Here is a 21,132-nt window from a genome sequence, read left to right on the forward strand (position 1 = left end):
AACAAATATGGCAGCTATTATTCTGCCAAGATCCGGTGCTCTGATGCCAGAGCAGGACTTCAAACTGAATTGTTTGATGGCTGAGAGACGAAACTAAAGGTTATGTGAAGGACTAGTCCTGTGCTGGCTCCAGCTGGGACTACACCCTAATAGGATATGCTAACCTGTAGTTTGTTAAGAATTTTGAAAGCTTGTATGAGACATCTGTAGACACACAAGTATTGTAGCTGAAAGGTTACAACTAAATAGATAAGCAAATAGTAAATAACAAAATGTTAGCTGCAATTCTTCAAAATGAAAGACTATTGATCTCAAATTCAAAATCATAAACATTTATTTACTGGATCCAAATTTGAACTGATCTTTACATCAACAGTACTACACTCAATCATATGAAAATGTACTTGTCGTGAAGGAAACTACTTCTTAAATCACAATTTTCCTCCATTTATTATTCACTTGTTCACAACACTGTTATTTTACCTCAGTGAAAGCCAGAATACATAAGCACAAATATTTCTTACCTCTTCATCCTCGAGGTCTAATATATCTTCCAGGTCACTTTGTGAAATATTAAGGATAGATGCTGCTGTGGACTGGGCTCTGTTCATAGACTCTTTTGAAAGACCTTCATGGCTTATCTGTTTCATCTTTGTTTTTCTCAATCGGGTTCTTCTGCTTTGAACTTCTCTGCACAGATCTCCGGCGAGGGCCTGTCACAAGGAAACAAGTCATTATTTGCAACACATGAATGTGCAAATTTGAGTGATTTGAAGATCAACAACAACTTGCATTTATATAGAGGCTTTAGAAAAAACGTCCCAAGGCGCTTCACAGAGGCCTAAGGACAAAATGGACGTTGAGCTAAAGAAGGAGATACTCAGAGGGGTGACCGAACGCTTGGTCAAAGAGGTGGATTTTAAGGAGGATCTTAACGGAAGGAGAGGGAGGTGGAGAGGTTTAGGGAGGGAATTCCAGACTGTAGGGCCTAGGTGATACATTAAAGTCCCACTCTCTGTATCTAATATTATACAAGTTAGATGTTTGTTTGTGTCAGTACACAATAAGGTGCTATACAAATGCACATTTTGCTTTGTCTCAGACTCAGTGGTCTTAGCAGAAAAGCTTCTTCACTTTTATTATATTGAGTCAATGTCCCGTGGCGTTGCCCACGAGGAGTCAAGACCAAGTTTACTCTTTGGGAGAACTGAGGTCAGGAGATAACTGGACCAGCTCATGTGGGCTTATTTCAGTCCTCATTTCATAGTCATGTATTCTGTCCTTACTTTTATGTTTCCATTATAAATTCCTGTGTTCACATATAGAACGAAAACTGCCTGTGTAAACTTGTCATGCTGTAATTACACTCGCCTGACAAGGAGGGGAGGAAGGGGCAAGGAGGGGGAAGAGGCAAGGAGGGGGGAAGGAAAGAGGAGGGGGGAAGGAAAGAGGAGGGGGGAAGGAAAGAGGAGGGGGAGGATGGGACAAGGAGGGGGGAGGAAGGAGAAGGGGAGGATGGGACAAGGAGGGGAGGGAAGGAAGGAGAAGTAAGGAAGGAAGAAGACAAGGTGAAGCAGAGAAGGTTTAAGGGAAGGGGTTTAAGAGGAGAGGAGAGAAAGGGGACGGTGGGAGTGGGAAGCAAGGTGAGTGAGATGAGGAGAAGGGGAAAGGAGGTGTCAGAGGGGAAGGAGAGAAGGGAAGTGCATAAGGGGGGTGAGGGAGAGATGACAAAGGGGCAATGAAAGAGAGGGAGAGATGAAAAGAAGGGGAGGGAAAGCAGGAAGGGAAGGGAGTAGGAGAGGAGGAAAGAGAAAGAAGGTAAGGGGAGAGTGGGGGTTGGGAGAGCAAAAGAGGGACAGGAACAGGGAAAGAACGAGGGGGAGGGAATAAGTGGAGAAGGAAGAAAGGAGAAGGGGGTAACAAGAGAGAGAAAGGATTAGGAAGGCAGCGGGGAAGGGAGAGGAAGAGCGAGGGAAAGGGGAAGTGGGGGAAAGGGGAAGTGGGAGAGAGGGATCGGAGAGGGAGAAAGGAATGTAAAATGGGAGGAGTAGGAGAATGGGAAGAGGATGATTCTGTCTTTGGGGTGTAAAGAGCACTGTTGGTGGTAACAAGCAGCTTGGTGAAGGAGGCCACTATCATGGTGCTGGGCAAAATTCTGTCTTTGGAGGATAATGGGAAGCAACTGCAACAAAAGGCCCCAAAATGGGCGCGGTGAGGTCAGGTAGCTGCCGGGCACAGAGCGACTGGTGAGAAAGGCCACGGGGGTGGGGGAGAAGCTCAGTACAAGAAGCTGTGGAGCAGTCAGTGTGGGGAACGATTCACCATTGGTGAGAAAGGCGGCAGAGAATGGATCTACAGCCAACTGAAGTCAAGTGGCACAGATAGAAAATGCACACAGATGTAAGATCCTTTAAATATATCATTTATTATATTAGACTTCAAGAGGATAGAGACAGGCTGGGGGCATGGGCAGACACGTGGAAGATGAAATTTAACGCAGAAAAATGAGAAGTGATACATTTCGGTAGGAAAAACGAGGAGAAGCAATTTAAACTAGAGGGCACAAATCTAAAAGGGATACAGGAACAGAGGGGTCTGGGGGTATATGTACACAAATCGTTGAAGGTGGCAGGGCAGGTTGAGAAAGCGGTTAAAAAAGCATACGGGATCCTGGGCTTTATAAATAGAGGCGTAGAGTACAAAAGTATGGAAGTCATGATGAATCTTTATAAAACACTGGTTCGGCCACAACTGGAATATTGTGTCCATTTCTGGGCTCCGCACTTTAGGAAAGATGTGAAGGCCTTAGAGAGGGTGCAGAAGAGATTTACTAGAATGATTCCAGGGATGAGGGACTTTAGTTACGTGGATAGACTGGAGAAGCTGGGGTTGTTCTCCTTGGAACAGAGAAGGTTGCGAGGAGATTTGATAGAGGTATTCAAAATCATGAAAGGTCTAGACAGAATAGAGAGAGAGAAACTGTTCCCATTGGTGGAAGGGTCAAGAACCAGAGGACGTAGATTTAAGGTGATTGGCAAAAGAACCAAAAGTGACATGAGGAAAAACGTTTTTACACTGTGAGTGGTTAGGATCTGGAATTCACTGCCCGAAGGGATGGTGGAGGCAGATTCAATCATGGCCTTCAAAAGGGAATTGGATAAGTACTTGAAAGGAAAGAATTTGCAGGGCTACGGGGATAGGGTGGGGGAGTGGGACTAGCTAGATTGCTCTTGCATAGAGCCGGCGTGGACTTGATGGGCCAAATGGCCTCCTTCCATGCTGTAACCTTTCTATGATTCTATAATAGATATTGAAGTTAGCATTATCAATACTTTTTTTTACATTTGAACTATCACTCATTTTACTCCTTAATTTCTACAAAACTTTATTTTAAAACTCAACGAATAAAAATGAGGGAAAAATGTCTCCTAAAAATGGGCAAGTTCCAGAACGACTAAGATAGTTAGATAAGCTGAAAATAAGGAACAAATTAATAAAAATTTGAAGATAATCTTTTTCATTTTCATCTCTCACATCACCATCCCCAACTAAGAGGGAGAATGGTGACCTGCTATCAGTATCACTCTGAATGTAGCTGCTTGAAAGTGGGAAATGGACCCAATGTAATTGCTTCTCTGATGCCCTCCGTGTGGGAGAGATTTGGCCTCTACATGGTATAAACTGACAATCATACTGAGATTGGGAAGTCAGGAGTGTAAAAGATCAGAGGTGTGAATCTGCGTCCTATCACTAGTGCTGAAACACAGTGTGTCACTGTGCTGCTCGCTGATCATTCCTTTTATTTACAGAATCCTCCTGATAAATTCAGGTTTTTTTGCCCAATTTGAATTTAAATTATCCAGTAATTTGAATTAAACAACTGCATTAAAATGACAGAGCAGTCCCTTTAAGCACAATTCCAATTATCTTGTAATTTGAATTAAGCAACTTTGAACATACTTCAATTGCACCCTCAGTTTTTCCATGCAGGTTTGTCGATTTCTACTGGTCACTGGGCCCGAGCTCAGTATTGTCGCTACAGACCAGTGGTGGTCCCGAATGTTTCATTACTTATTCAACTTGTACTTAAAGCAGTAGAGTCAATACTTTTGAAGAATGGTACTTACAATTATTGAACTTTAAAGTGAAACTGGCTGACAACAGACAGTGCACGCGCCATTAGATTGGTGGGTGGCAGGAACTTTGTCCAAACTAGCAATACAGATCGGCAAACCATGAGTTATGTACAAGAATGCATCAATGCAAATGTGAAAATACTTTATAGTTGAAACTTTACTGCCAATTTGTCCTCCTAAACGATCTGTTAAATTAGAAGAAACATGGAGGAAAACGGATGTCAAGCCAGGGAGGGAGAGGTTAGAAGAGGTTATCAAAGGTTGAAGAGATAGGTTTTAAAAAGATTATTAAAGGAGAGGGAAGTGGAGAGGTTTAGGGAGGGAGGACCCAGGCAGCTGCCAATTGTGCAATGCAGGGAGGAGGGATAGTCTAAAGTTTAATTACAATTTTGGTCATGGATCAAGTTCACTCATGGTTTGCAAGTTGTCAAATACTGGAACTTGTAATTACTGCACCCCATAATTTACATAAAAGACATACATGCTGCAACATCTGCAAAAGGTGCATCAGGACTGCTAGCAATATGCTAAAGACTCTTCTCATTAAGGCGGAACCTGCACATATTTTTAAGCATGTGTGAACTGCACAGAACTACAACAGTTTCAACAGCCTACAGCACATTAACCCTATTTCTTTGTCTTACTTTACTGATTGATGTAATCATTTTTTCCAAGAGCTACTGCAATAACTATAATTAAAATCTGACCACATTGTATTCATGCGTTGGTCTGTGGAGAGTTCATAGGGAGCGGATATTCCCGGAGCAAACAGCTTTCTTATTCTTGAGTTGCTCACTTGGCTTAATGACAGTTGCCCCAAAGCAGCTTAAACCTGGCGCTTGACAGCAACCTCAACTCTTGACAACCTTGTCTAATAACTCTAATAAAGTTTTGACCAGAGGGCATGTTTTAGACTACTGAAGTTTAATACTGTGCTAAGGATGACAGTGGCATCTAAATGCTGGTCTGCCTTCCCAAAAGAATGTGTAGTAATGTCAACAATTAATCATAATCATCATTTGTTATTAATGATTTATAATTATGTGAGGTCACATTATTAGTATGATAAAGCAGCTACATTGAAATACTAGGACTCTGTATATATAAGCAACTCTTTAACACAATGGAAAGCACTCTCAGTACCTGTCAATGTTTTTAAAGGAAGGGCCTCAAGTTCCTTTTCATCAGTTTCATACTCTGATGCCTGAAAATGCAATTTGAACTGCAGACTAGTACTTGTGGCAGTGAATCATTTTTGAAGATTATCTGAAGATGTAAAAGAACTTTACAGATTTCGGCAAGAGCTGGCGAAGGATATAGAATTCATCAGTACATGTTCATCCATACTGAGACTCCATCTGAAGGCTGTGGCAATCGGTTACAAAAATGTGCCAGTTCTTTTTCTAAAGGTCACCCTTTAAATTCAGAAGTACAAAATGATCTAAATAATATTGTTTTGCAATCAACAATTATTTTTGAGGAACATGAAGAATATACAAGGCTACAAATAGTAGTTCAGCCTTGGACAGTATCCAGAGGGGGGATGGAATCGATGGTAAGGGGACAGGAGTTTGTGGCGGGAACCAAAGACGATGGCTTTGGTTTTACCAATGTCTAGTTGGAAGAGATTGAGGCTCATCCAAGATTGGATGTCAAACAAGGAGTCTAACAACACAGTGGCAGTAGAGGAGTCAGAGAGGTGGTGGAGAGGGAGAGCTGGGTATCATCAGCGTACATGTGGAAGCTGATCCCATGTCTGCGGATGATGTCGCCAAGGGGCAGCATGTAGATAAGGAAGAGGAGCAGACCAAGGATAGAACTTCGGGGGACTCCAGAGGTAACCATGTGGGGTTGGGGAGAGAAGCCATTGCTGGAGATAATCTGGGTGCGATCAGATAGATAAGGTTGGGACCAAGCGAGGGCTGACGCACCGACGTGGACAATGGAGGAGAAGTGCTCAGGAAGGATGGTGTGGTTGACCATGTCAAAGGCTGCAGAGAAGTTGAGGAAATTAATGCACCAAAGTCAGAGTAACAGAGGATGTCATTTGTGACTTTAGTTGGGCCCGTTTCGGTGTAGTGGCAGGGGCAGAAACTTGATTGGAGAGATTCAAACAGGGAGTTGTGGGAAAGATGGTTACATGCATTTGGGGAGGTCTAACATGGCAAGGGAATACACGGTAAATATGAGGATATTGAGAGGTGTAGAGGAAGAGAGGGACCTTGGAGTGCATGTCCACAAATCCCTGAAGGTAGCAGGACAGGTAGATAAGGTGGTTAAAAAGGCATACGGGATACTTTCCATTATTAGCCGAGGCATAGAATATAAGAGCAAGGAGGTTATGCTCGAACTGTATAAAACATTGGTTAGGCCATAGATTGAGTACTGCATACTGTTCTGGTCACCACATTACAGGAAGGATCTAATTGCACTAGAAGGGATACAGAGGAGATTTACGAAAATGTTGCCAGGGCTGGAGAATTTTAACTATGAGGAAAGATTGGATAGGCTGGGGTTGTTTTCTTTGGAACAGAGGAGGCTGAGGGGTGATTTAATTGAGGTGTATAAAATTATGAGGGGCCTAGATAGAGTGGATAGGAAGGACCTATTTCCCTTAGCAGAGAGGTCAATAACCAGGGGGCATAGATTTAAAGTGATTGGTAGAAGGATTAGAGGAGAGGTGAGGACATTTTTTGGGGGTCTGGAACTCACTGCCTGAAAGGGTGGTAGAGGCAGAAACCCTCAACTCATTTAAAAAGTACTTGGATGTGCACTTGAAGTGCCGTAACCTACAGGGCTACGGACCAAGTGCTGGAAAGTGGGGTTAGGCTGGGTAGCTCTTTTTCGACCGGCGCAGACACGATGGACTGAATGGCCTCCTTCTGCGTTGTAAATTTTTCTATCTTTCTATGTTATGAATTTGGGAGGCCTGGTCAGGTAAGGTAAAGAGGAAGCAGGTAATGAATGCACAGTACGAAGTATGTTTTTCACTTTCCCGTCACAGATTGTTGAAGTGCATTAGTGGCTTACTATCGATGACCAGGTGTCCTTTATACCTCCAGACTTCGTGTGGATTTATTGCTTCACTCGCATCCTCACATACACTTACCCGAACATAGAATGTAATTGTTTGTTGAATTCACTTGTCAGCATACCCATTATGGGCTGCGTGCAGACACCTGGGTTTTACTGCATCTCACAGTTACTAAAGCAAATTTGGTCCTTTTGCATCTCTTGTTCTCAGACAAGACATCCGATAACAGCCAGAGAGACGAGGATGCCATATAGATCCTGGTCAGAGATGGAGAAGTGTTCTCTGACCAGGATCTATATGGCTGAGGGTTCCCTTCTTCTTCACATCAAACAACCTATTTTTTAATTTGTTCTGGGAATGTGGTCACCGTTGGCAAAGTTGCATTTATTGTCTCATTTCACTCCTTCTACTGTAAGTGAAATGAGCTGCACTAATGTCCTTTAGGGAAAGAAACCTGCCGTCCTTACCCGGTCTGGCCTATATGTGACTCCAGACCCACAGCAATGTGGTTGATTCTTAATTGCCCTCTGAAATGGCCTAGCAAGCCACTCAGTTGTAAAATCTCACTAAAAAAAAGTCATAAGAATAAAACTGGACGGCCCACCCGGCATCGGACCACAAGGCACTGGACACGACAAAGGCAAACCAAGCCCAGTCGACCCTGCAAAGTCCTCCTCACGAACATCTGGGGACTTGTGACAAAATTGGGAGAGCTGTCCCACAGACTAGTCAAGCAACAGCCTGACACAGCCGTACTCACAGAATCATACCTTTCAGCCAACGTCCCAGACTCTTCCATCACCATCCCTGGGTATGTCCTGTCCCACCGGCAGGACAGACCCACCAGAGGTGGCGGTACAGTGATATACAGTCAGGAGTGGCCCTGGGAGTCCTCAACATTGACTCTGGACCCCATGAAATCTCATGGCATCAGGTCAAACATGGGCAAGGAAACCTCCTGCTGATTACCACCTACCATCTTCCCTCAGCTGATGAATCAGTCCTCCTCCATGTTGAACACCACTTGGAGGAAGCACTGAGGGTAGCAAGGGCACAGAATGTACTCTGGGTGGGGGACTTCAATGTCCATCACCAAGAGTGACTCGGTAGCACCACTACTGACCCAGCTGGCCGAGTCCTGAAGGACATAGCTGCCAGACTGGGCCTGCGGCAGGTGGTGAGCGAACCAACACGAGGGAAAAACTTACTTGACCTCGTCCTCGCCAATCTACCTGTCACAAATGCATCTGTCCATGACAGTATTGGTAGGAGTGACCACAACACAGTCCTCGTGGAGACGATGTCCCGTCTTCACACTGAGGACACCATTCAACGTGTTGTGTGGCACTATCACCATGCTAAATGGGATAGATTCAGGACAGAACTAGCAGCTCAAAACTGGGCATCCATGAGGCACTGTGGGCCACCAGCAGCAGCAGAATTGTATTCCAGCACAATCTGTAACCTCATGGCCTGGCATATACCTCGCTCTACCATTACCAACAAGCCAGGGGATCAACCCTGGTTCAATGAGGAGTGTAGAAGAGCATGCCAGGAGCAGCACCAGGTGTACCTAAACATGAAATGCCAACCTGGTGAAGCTACAACTCAGGACAACATGCATGCTAAACAGCGGAAGCAACATGCTATAGACAGAGCTAAGCAATTCCACAACCACGGATCAGATCAAAGCTCTGCAGTCCTGCCACATCCAGTCGTGAATGGTGGTGGACAATTAAACAACTAACGGGAAGACGAGGCTCTGTAAACATCCCCATCCTCAATGATGGTGGAGTCCAGCACGTGAGTGCAAAAGACAAGGCTGAAGCGTTTGCAACAAACTTCAGCCAGAAGTGCCGAGTGGATGATCCATCTCGGCCTCCTCCCGATATCCTTACCATCACGGAAGCCAGTCTTCAGCCAATTCGATTCACTCCAGGTAATATTAAGAAATGGCTGAGTGCACTGGATACAGCAAAGGCTATGGGCCCCAACAACATCCTGGCTGTAGTGCTGGCGACTTGTGCTCCAGAACTAGCTGCGCCTCCAGCCAAGCTGTTCCAGTACAGCTACAACACTGGCATCTACCCGACAATGTAGAAAATTGCCCAGGTATGTCCTGTCCACAAAAAGCAGGACAAATCCAATCCGGCCAATTAATGCCCCTTCAGTCTACTCTCGATCATCAGCGAAGTGATGGAAGGTGTCGTCGACAGTGCTATCAAGCGGCACTTACTCACCAATAACATGCTCACCGATGCTCAGTTTGGGTTCCGCCAGGACCACTCGGCTCCAGACCTCATTTCAGCCTTGGTCCAAAAATGGACAAAAGAGCTGAATTCCAGAGGTGAGGTGAGAGTGACTGCCCTTGACATCAAGGAAGCACTTGACCGAGTGTGGCACCAAGGAGCCCTAGTAAAATTGAAGTCAATGCGAATCAGGGGGAAAACTCTCCTGTGGCTGGAGTCATACCTAGCACAAAGGAAGATGGTAGTGGTTGTTGGAGGCCAATCATCTCAGCCCCAGGACATTGCTGCAGGAGTTCCTCAGGGCAGTGTCCTCGGCCCAACCATCTTCAGCTGCTTCATCAATGACCTTCCCTTCATCATAAGGTCAGAAATGGGGATGTTTGCTGATGATTGCACAGTGCTCAGTTCCATTCGCAACCCCTCAAATAATGAAGCAGTCCGAGCCCGCATGCAGCTAGACCTGGACAACATCCGGGCTTGGGCTCATAAGTGGCAAGTAACATTCGCGCCAGACAAGTGCCGGGCAATGACCATCTCCAAAAACAGAGAGTCTAACCACCTCCCCTTGACATTCAACGGCATTACCATCGCCAAATCCCCCACCATCAACATCCTGGGGGTCACCATTGACCAGAAACTTAACTGGATCAGCTATATAAATACTGTGGCTACAAGAGCAGGTCAGAGGCTGGGTATTCTGTGGCAAGTGACTCACCTCCTAACTCCCCAAAGCCTTTCCACCAACTACAAGGCACAAGTCAGGAGTGTGATGGAATACTCTCCACTTGCCTGGATGAGTGCAGCTCCAACAACACTCAAGAAGCTCGACACAATCCAGGACAAAGCAACTCGCTTGATTGGCACCCCATTCACCACCCTAAACATTCACTCCCTTCACCACCGGCGCACAGTGGCTGCAGTGCGTACCATCCACAGGATGCACTGCAGCAACTCACCAAGGCTTCTTTGACAGCACCTCCCAAACCCGCGACCTCTACCACCTAGAAGGACAAGAGTAGCAGGTACATGGGAACAACACCACCTGCACGTTCCCCTCCAAGTCACACACCATCCCGACTTGGAAATATATCGCCGTTCCTTCATCGTCACTGGGTCAAAATCCTGGAACTCTCATCCTAACAGCACTGTGGGAGAACCTTCACCACATGGACTACAACGGTTCAAGAAGGCGGCTCACCACCACCTTCTCAAGGGCAATTAGGTTTGGGCAATAAATGCCGGCTCGCCAGCGACGCCCACATCCCATGAACAGATAAAAAAAAAACTCCTCATGAAGCTATTATAACCTATCTTTCTTCTCTGGCTGAGCTGCAACATCAAGAAGCAGGCCTCTCAGACACTAGCCAACACCAAGCCCTTTCAGCACACATCCTCAGTCACTCCATCCCTCCCAATCAGCAGCCCAAAGACATCCACATTGGGGGAGTTAGAGAGTGAGCAAGAGGTAAAGGCGGAGCACAAGTGAGCAGAGGTTGCTGCTGGTAACACATGAGGAGGAACACATTGCAGTCTAGAGAGTCAGGGGCAATTGCCTCTCAGCTGAAGAGCCTAGAATCTTCAACTCTCAGATTCTGCTCTGAAAAGAATGATATGCTGTGTTCCGCAGATACCAGTTTGGGTGGAAGAGTTCACTTACAGCATTTACGATATATTGGAGGACCACTTAACAGCAGTTCACTCCACCATAGAGCATGTAGCTTCTCCAGGGACACCTGCAGTAAAGTCCCTGTGACAAGGGCCCTGAAGGCAGCCTTTGCTTCCTCCATGGATACTTAGACTGCTGCCAAGGAAGCCTTGTGCAAGATTGGAGAGGGCTGTCTCTTCCAGTTGGGACAGACTTGGCCATCAGCTGCAGACAAATTCACCGTTCTTACTGCAGCCATTGGATGTGAATTAGTGTAATCAGTGGCCATGCAGAGCCAGAGCCCCATACCTGACATGGCAGGAAGGTGCTATTTCTCAGGATGTTGTCTTTTTCTCTTAAGCTTCTCTTTCCCTTTGTTTCCTTTCAATCTTATATTTTGTGACGTGCCTCTTTTTCATGAAGTCTGCACGTTTCCCTTCACCCTGCAGTAATAAGCAGTTTCTGCTGCATTCTCTGCAACATATTACTGGACTAAACATTTTGTGACTTGCATTTCAATAGATGCCGGCTGGCGTGATACTCAGTGTTGGCTGTAATCCAGTTCTCAAATTAGAAATTCCAGCACAAGTTTTCTGCGCCATTTTCTTGTGATGTCTCAATGCCACACAATCTGCTTGCTGCACTTCGTTATCTGAAAACTAACTTTTAGAAATCTCCAAAGGATATGTCTTTTCAATGAATCAAAGATTCCATTATACAAGCTGAACACCTCTTCTCTTCCCCTGGAGGTTTAAAATCACCAAAGAAAGGCAGATTACCCAGTTTAAGGAAGGTCTTCTTCATTCTGTGAATCAAGCTCTCCACATGTCTGAGGACTAGTTCAGAACATCAACAAGGGAAAAATTACAGCGACAGTAGAAGATTATATTTAATTCTAGAACTCAAACCTAATAACTTTTACTCGCTGAAGCACCTCATTTTAAGCTATCCAGAACTATTATATGTGGCACAAAAATCCACAGGGGTTCAATTTATCTCCCACTGTAACTGGAAGGAGGCTGGTGGGATCAACAGGAAAAAGGCAGAGACTTGGGGGGTAATTTTAACCCCCAAGAATGGGTGGGTTGCAGAACAAATTTTAAAGACGTCCTTATGAACCCCCCACCTAACAGCATATTGGGAGAACATTCACCTTTTTTGGCTGGCACAGACATGATGGGCTGAATGGCCTCCTTCTGTGCTGTAAATTTCTATGATTCTATAATTCATTACACGGGCTGCAGCAGTTCAAGGAGCCAACAATCACCTTCTCAGAGCAACTAGCAATGAGCAATAAACGCACTGCTGGTAGTGACATTACACCTGCATCTGTTGGACCCTCTTGAATTTGTCTCCCTTATATAAAGTATTCAGGGCTACTCGAACTCCCAAAGGAATTCTCATCCATACAACTTTTTATGATGCCATTAAATGACAGTGGTAACCAAGGATAATGAAGGAAAACAAAGGCAGGAAAATATCCAAAAGGTGGCAGATTGCTCAGCAAGATGTAATTAAAAATGTGGGGAAAAAGTGAAACAATAATCTCCCTTTAGGAAAGCTGCTAGAATAAGTCAGGTTCCAATTCCCAATGCATCTATTTTACACGGGGAAGCTTCTCACCAGTGGTGGTGACTAAAATCTGGTTATTCCCTTGTATTTGAAGAGTTTTTGAGCCTCTAATGAGGCTTGGCCTGCCCTGCAGCAAACTCTTCCAATAGCCCAAAATTCTTCACTGAAAGAGCTGGTATAGCTTCATTCCCAAGTATGGGCTTGCCTCATTTCCAGATTCACCCTGGTTCTCAGCACGGCTCTGATGCAGGCACACAGTCCAATATGGGAGCTAACCCCTTCCCCATGTCCTGCTAGAAATTATCCTCTGGGAAACTCCTCAGAATAACATTTTTAACAGCAAGACATTCTCAATGCACAAGCATTCAGAAAAGTGACAACTGTAATGTTGATGTTTTTGGAGGATGCCTTCATTTTCTGTCTTCTACACACACCTGTCTGTATTATTGCAGACGGGGAGATGCAGAGTGATACATTAGTGCCTTTAAGATCTTTGTTTGGATTTTGCATTGTTGTAGACTTGACTTACTCTCTTTTCTTATTCGTTCATGGGATGTGGGCATCGCTGGCGTGGCCAGCATTTATTGCCCATCCCTAATTGCCCTTGAGAAGGTGGTGGTGAGCCGCCTTCTTGAACTGCGGCGGTCCGTGTGGTGAAGGTTTTCCCACAATGCTTAACAGAGTACATTCCCTGGTTATTCTCTAGTTCTTTATCCCACTCACAGGTGTGATTTTTATGTCATTGCGTGTGTGAATAACAATCAAATCCTAAGCGTTAGTAAAATCCTCTCGTTATTATCTTTGATGGCTGGGATGATCTTCAAGTTTCTCTGCCCAGTTTTTGTTTTTCCAAACTCAGAATTTGTCAGCTGATGCAGGTTGTGCTTCTCTTTATTTGTTTTACCCACCCAAGCCCTGTGAAAAACATCACTGGATTTCACGGTTTCCCTCTATCACTACAGGCCCTCTTCAATGCTAATCACAAGTTGCCTGAACTGCCTTTCCTCATTTTAATCCTCCTCCTTCCTCCCTACCCCCCATCTTTTCCTCTCCATCCCATCTCTCCGACAACCCCCCCCCCCCCACTCCTGGGGTGGGGAGGTGGTGGAGGATAAATTGCACATATGCACCGGCATAAACCAGTTGGGCCAAATGGCCTGTTTCTGTGCTGTTGTTTCGATGTAACTCGGCAACTTGTCAGTTGGGGGGCGGGGGGGAGTGAAAGAGGGGGTGGAGATCAGTGAAATGGTGCAATGGAGCTCAGTGGTGGTGGGGAATGGGGCAGGTTTGGTGCTGGGAATGAAGCTCAGGTTGGGCTGAGTGGGGTGGGGGGGGGGGGTGGAGAAGCTCAGGTTGGGCTGGGGTGGGGGGGAGAAAGAGAGTTGGGGAAAATGTCACATCATCTATTAATAAAAACTCAAATTAAAGGCATTTGATACAAAGATTATGAAAAGGAGCCTCTTAAATCAGAGAGGTGATAGTAATATTACTTAAATTACATATTAAAAATGAAGCAGTTTTAGGCTTTAGGAAACTATTATATTTACCTTAGAAATCACAAGACGGCCAAGCTGTAAGTTTAACCTCAGTGAGCCCCCGATTTCAGAGTGCAATGTTTATGTGGGAAAATACATTCAATGTGGACATACTGATTTTTAATGGAAAAGGTTGACACAAAAAATATGACAACAGGAAGTCAAGTGGCACATACAGGAAGTGTAAGCAGATGCAAGTTTTTTTTATTATATTATATATTTTGATATATAGTAATAAGTTATGGGGCATAAATTCAAAGTTTGCAGATGACATGAAACTCAGAAATGTAGTAAACAATGTGGAGGATAGTAACAGACTTCAGGAGGACCTGGACAGACTGGTGAAATGGGCAGACACATGGCAAATGAAATTTAACACAGAGAAGAGTCAAGTGATTCATTTTGGTCAGAAGAATAAGGAGAGGCAATATAAACTAAATGAGTCAATTTTAAAGGTGGTGCAGGAACAGAGAGACCTGGGGGTCTATGTATACACGTCTTTGAAGGTGGCAGGACAATTGAGAAGGCTGTTAAAAAGGCATATGGAATCCTGGACTTTATTAATAGAGGCACATAGTACAAAAGCAAGGAAGTTCTGCTAAACCTTTATAAAACACTGGTTAGGCCTCAGCCAGGGTATTGTGTGCAATTCAGAGCACCACACTTTAGGATGGATGTCAAAACCTTAGAGAGGGTGCAGAAGAGATTTAATAGAATGGTGCCAGGGATGAGGGACTTTAGTTATGTAGAGAGATTGGAGAAGCTGAGATTGTTCTAGAGCAGAGAAGGTTAAGGGGAGATTTTATAGAAGTGTTCAAAATCATGAAGGGTTTTGATAAAGTAAATAAGGAGAAACTGTTTCCACTGGCAGAAGGGTCAGTAACCATGGGACACAGATTTAAGGTGATTGGCAAAAGAGCCAGAGGCGACATGAGGAAACATTTTGTTATGCAGTGAGTTATTATGATCTGGAATGCACTGCCTGAAAGTGCGGTGGAAGCAGATTTAATAGTCGCTTTCAAAAGGAAATTGGATAAATACTTGAAGTGGAAAAAAATTGCAGAGGAGTGGGACTAATTGGATAGCTCGTTCAAAGAGCTGGCACAGGCACGATGGGCTGAATGGCCTCCTCCTGTGCTGTATCATTCTATGATTCTATATAGATAGATAAAAAACACAGGCAACCTCGCAATGAATGAATGTGAACAAATCATCAGTATTAATGCATGATGCTTCTGCCTGTATCTGTATGCTTTATGAACTCGTTGTTTTGTAAGTGATGATGTAAGGGTGGTACCTTGCTATAATCTGTCCTTCCTGCCACTTTAGTGAGGTGGCAGGATGGAATCAGGGACAGTATGGCTGAGACACTGCTACTGCAAGTTTCCCGCAATCAAGCAAAGTATGTATGGTTTCAAAGACTAATGGAATTTTTTTAATAACTTAAGAGATGGAAATTTGTGATTAATTATACATAGATTATAAAAAGGAGCATCTTAAATCAGAGCGATCATAGTAATATTGAGTTACATAATGGATCAGAATAAGTGATACATATTGAAATTTTAAATAAAACAAAATCGGATTTAGGACAAACTGCACTGATCAGTGGTAATATTTATTATTAGAGTTCATAAATTATAATCAATTCTACTAACTATGGGGTTTATATGTAATAGATTTGGATCTGAAATTAATTATAAAGAAACAGGGATGATGTTGAAATGTACATGTGAGGGTTTTACATGAAATAGAAATCTGTAATGAATTGCAGAAAACTGGGAGTAGATGGAAGTTATACAGGATCCAAGTTAAGAGCATTACATAGAATATAGAAATTTAGCAATGCATTACATCGACTGATGATTAGGATATTGTACACAGATCAGACTTAGTAATTAATGTCCAATATATGCTAGGGAGTTGATTAAATTAGAGGTCATATTTAGTTAGGTACTGTAGACAGCACACGTTAGATTAACCTACTGCTAACTTAATGCACCCTCTCAAGCTGATACCTTCAAACAGTAGTGTTTGGCAAAAGTATGAGGGTTGCTTCAGGTGGCTGCCATATCGATGCTATCTCTTTAAAATTCTTTCTGGGGATGTGGGCATCGCTCTCATGGCCGGCATTTATTGCCCATCCCCAGTAGCCCTGGAGAAGGTTGTGGTGAGCCACCTTCTTCTTGAAGCTCACACTTTTAGTTGAATGGGTTTTAATTCTTGCAAGAGGTTTCCTATATGACATGTGCAAACAAATATATCCCACAAACCTGTTCAGTAATAGGTTTACTCAGCATCCTTTCCCAGAAAAGTCCAGGGGTCAGATTGCAAGGGAGGAGTACTGGGAAAGAGCAGAGGGGCTGTCACTCCTGAACCTGGGGCTGAGGGGGAGTTGGAGAGGGGGCATTAGAGGGGTAAGGAGGGAGCAGGGTTAAGAGTGTGTGATGAGGTGGGGGAGTCTAAGTTTGGAGCTGATAATCAGTGCAAGGGCCTGGGAAGGAAACAAGACCTTAAACTTGGGCATAGATTGCGCAGGCCAATCAGTAATGTTAGAGGTTCACTTGAATATGATGATCATAGAATATTATGGACACAAGAGCATGGAAATACCAATAGCACAAGGTGGAACTGTGCTCAGGGCTCTGTGCCCACACAGCCCTGTCCCAAATCCTGGGGACAGTGTCATTTATCCATTAGAGGCAGGCACCAGAGCCAATAGCAGTACTCCAAGGGCACTCACCCAGCAGAACTGGTGGAATGTTGGAGAGTCCTTGACACTCCATTGGAGGGGCCCAGAAACCGGTCAGGCCAAAGATTAAACCTCTTCCACAATTTTCTTGCGCAACTCTCTCGATGGTGGGCCCCCAGTTAGCCCTAGGTGGGCTAACAGCAATCGACCTCACTGGGATTGATTGCTGTTTGAATCCGCCATTGTCAGGCCTGCATGTGGTCTAGAATGGCAGGCATGACTGCTTCCAGCCGGCCTATATACTGTTAACCATTATGGAAGCATATCTCGTGGGATTTCCGGAGAAATCTAGGAACGTCGCAAACATGTTCCCAAAAAAATGACGTTGGGGTGGGTGGGGGGGGGGGGGAGGGGAGTGTAGGCAGGCAGAAGGTGCACCGCTCCATTGGAAGTTGCTGGTTCTGTGGGGAAAGAGGAGAATCCCAGTGGAGAGAGGTCCACCTCAATTTAGGAGCAGAAGTTCTAGGCCAAGAATCTTAGTAACGACAACAACTTGCATTTATATAGCGCCTTTAACGTAGTAAAACGTTCCAAGGTGCTTCACAGGAGCAATTATCAAACAAAACTTGACACTGAGCCGCATAAGGAGATATTAGGATAGCTCAGGTAGGTTTTAAGGAGCATCTTAAAGGAGGAGAGAGGGGTGGAGTGGTGGAGAGATTTAGGGTGGGAATCAGGCAGCTGAAGCACGGCCACCAATGGTGGAGCAATGAAAATCGGGGATGCGCAAGAGGCAAGAATTGGAGGAGCGCAGAGATGTCGGAGGGTTATAGGGCTGGAGGAGGTTACAGAGATAGGGAGGGGCGAGGACATGGAGGGATTTGAAAACAAATTCTGAGAATTTTAAAGTTGAGGCATTGCCGGACCAGGGCGCCAGCGTAGGTCAGCAGTAAATGCTCATAAATTTTAAAAGATTCTGGTACATAAGAAATAGGAGCAGGAGTAGGCCAATCGGCCCCTCGAGCCTGCTCCGCCATTCAATAAGATGTTGGCTGATCTGATCCTAACCTCAAATCTAAAGAACACAAGAAGTAGGAATAGGACCCGGCCACTCAGCCCCTGGGCCCGCTCCGTCACTCACAGGGCCTTGACCGATCCGAACTCAGCTTCATGTCCAATTTCCTGCCCACTCCCCGTAACCCCTAATTCCCTTCACTTCTAGGAAACTGTCTATTTCTGTTTTAAATTTATTCAATGATGTAGCTTCCACAGCTTCCTGGGGCAGCAAATTCCACAGACCTACTACCCTCTGAGTGAAGAAGTTTCTCCTCATCTCAGTTTTGAAAGAGCAGCCCCTTATTCTAAGATTATGCCCCCTAGTTCTAGTTTCACCCATCCTTGGGAACATCCTTACCGCATCCACCCGATCAAGCCCCTTCACAATCTTATATGTTTCAATAAGATCGCCTCTCATTCTTCTGAACTCCAATGAGTAGAGTCCCAATCTACTCAGCCTCTCCTCATATCTCCGCCCCCTCATCCCCGGGATTAACCGAGTGAACCTTCTTTGTACTGCCTCGAGAGCAAGTATGTCTTTTCTTAAGTATGGACACCAAAACTGTATGCAGTATTCCAGGTGCGGTCTCACCAATACCTTATATAACTGCAGCAATACCTCCCTGTTTTTATATTCTATCCCCCTAGCAATAAAAGCCAACATTCCGTTGGCCTTCTTGATCACCTGCTGCACCTGCATACTAACTTTTTGATTTTCTTGCACTAGGACCCCCAGATCCCTTTGTACTGCAGTACTTTCCAGTTTCTCGCCATTAAGATAATAACTTGCTCTCTGATTTTTCCTGCCAAAGTGCATAACCTCACATTTTCCAATATTGTATTGCATCGGCCAAATCTCCGCCCACTCACCCAGCCTGTCTATATCCCCTTGTAGGTTTTTTATGTCCTCCTCACTCTCCACTTTCCCTCCCATCTTTGTATCATCTGCAAACTTTGATATGTTACACTCGGTCCCCTCCTCCAAATCGTTAATATAGATTGTAAAGAGTTGGGGACCCAGCACCAACCCCTGCGGAACACCACTGGCTACTGGTTGCCAGTCCGAGAATGAACCATTTATCCTAACTCTCTGCTTCCTGTTAGATAACCAATCCTCCACCCATGCCAGAATATTACCCCCAATCCAGTGATTCTTTATCTTGAGCAATAATCTTTTATGTGGCACTTTGTCGAATGCCTTCTGGAAGTCTAAATACACTACGTCCACTGGTTCCCCTTTATCCACCCTGTACGTTATGTCCTCAAAGAACTCAAGCAAATTTGTCAGACATGACTTCCCCTACAAAGAAGCTTAGTTTTGAAAGAGTTAATTCCTTAAATAAATTTCTCTGAGATCAATCAAGTAAAACTGCAAGCAACTACAAAATTTCTTGATAGGTGTTAATCAAACCACTGTCACAACAATGACCTAGAGTTCCATTTAGCTGCACTCCCGTTATGCTTAACTACACTTTTGTCCTGATCTGATACACTATACCTCCTATACAATGCACTTCGACACATCACTGCAACCTGCTTAATTGATAATTATGTAGGCTTCAAGGTCAACACTGAATAACCTAGAAGCCTAATGTTCATGATAGTCTCAACATTAAATGATACAATATCAGGCACAATTACCACTTTGAAAAAGGATCATTCTTTTGCAAATCAATCTGCATATTCTCATATATCTGCATTTATTCTCATTTTGAAAATATACATCAACTGGAAAATATTACTGTTCCTTTATATATCCATCTAATCTGGGATCACACAGTCGCTGAGGTGATGAGGGAGGTCTCTGACCCATTGATACAACGCTGGCTATGGGAGGTAAACAAGAGCAGTGGCAGCAATTCACCTGATTTCCAATCCTCCCTGTGGAAAGCTGCCGAGCCTTCATTGGGGACCTTCCTGACATCACGGACGATTAAATAGTGACCTTGCAATGTGGAGAATTGTGGGTGTGAACTCGTGCCCTACTTTGTGTGTTGGATCACCGATTCACCATGCTTCCCCCGGGGTACTTTTCAATGCACACTGACTGAAACTGTACCGATTTCAAAATAGTACAATTTTCACAAAGTAAATAGGATACTTAGATAACTGTTTTATCATGAATATACAAGGCCCCTAATTACAAAGACGTTTCTCATGAGAAAGCTTGATTGGGTAAAACAGCTGATTTGATAAGCCACTACCATGATGAACTTTAAAATATTTCAGAATGCAGTACAAAATGTTATGCAATATTTTACATTGTCATAATCATCTTCCCAGGGACTCTGAAAGTTACAGTAGTGCCTATAGACAAAACGAAGAACTGATATAACACTAAGAATGGAAATGGTGGTGCTAGGTGCAAGCACTGGCTGTGGAAACATATTAACCACACACTTTCACATCTTAAAGACACACTCCAAAATGATCAATTCTCTCAATAAATTCTGTAATGCATGTTTCAAGTGAGGCCAAGTCAGAGGAAAAGATGCACTGCTGCCAATTTTATAAAAATAAATTGGCCACATCAACTGTAAACTGTAAATATAGATGTAATTATTACATGAATGGTCCAAGAGATTGTACCTCCAGTGTGCAAAGCTGAAACTTGAGCCTCATATATTGAAATACTTATTATAATGGGGGAAATCAGCAAGCAGATTCATTAAAGGGAAACAAATTCTACTAAACTACCATGCAGCACTAAGAGCTATATCTATGCATCATTCTATGATTCTATGATTTGATACATTGCTATTTTTTTGGAAAAAATGGGAGAAATGCCAGTCTTTAATTGAAATTTACAATCTGCTAACTAAGTCTAGGAATGTGCAGTTTAGAAATGTTTGATTTCTGAAAATGGAATCTTACTAATGGGAATGAGATAAAACAGCCAAGCACAACGTGCCTGAAATATTATTCCTTCAATAGATTTCATGAATGTTCCTAGGTCTGCCCTGACCAGTAATTACCTATCCAGCCCATTGTCTGTTTCCACCACCGTGCTTTCCTGCTGTAATTGGTAAATACAGTACGTGATGAAAACTGGCTTTGAGCCTGGATTGGGCTGAAATGTGTCGGCAGCAATACTCGGCCTGCCTGCTCCACCCGCCCCAAACGCTTCACATGTCCAACCAGCCTATTTGTTCACACTCCCACTCTGAATGCTTCCCAACCCACCTGCTTGCCCTACTGCTCCGAGTGCTTCCT

General features: G+C 44.1%; 1 protein-coding gene across 5 annotated transcripts in view; it reads right to left on the reverse strand.

Moving 5' to 3' along the window:
- The window catches only part of cntln (centlein, centrosomal protein), a 366,307-nt gene that overhangs the window by 27,389 nt on the left and 317,786 nt on the right, over positions 1-21,132 (reverse strand). For all 5 annotated transcript variants that reach the window (XM_067983463.1, XM_067983465.1, XM_067983464.1 and 2 more), the window contains one exon: positions 525-713. In XM_067983463.1, the coding sequence (XP_067839564.1) occupies positions 525-713 (189 nt within the window). The remainder of the gene's footprint in view (positions 1-524; positions 714-21,132) is intronic.

The sequence above is a fragment of the Heptranchias perlo genome, chromosome 4 (assembly GCF_035084215.1).
Source record: "Heptranchias perlo isolate sHepPer1 chromosome 4, sHepPer1.hap1, whole genome shotgun sequence".
Lineage (NCBI taxonomy): Eukaryota > Metazoa > Chordata > Chondrichthyes > Hexanchiformes > Hexanchidae > Heptranchias > Heptranchias perlo.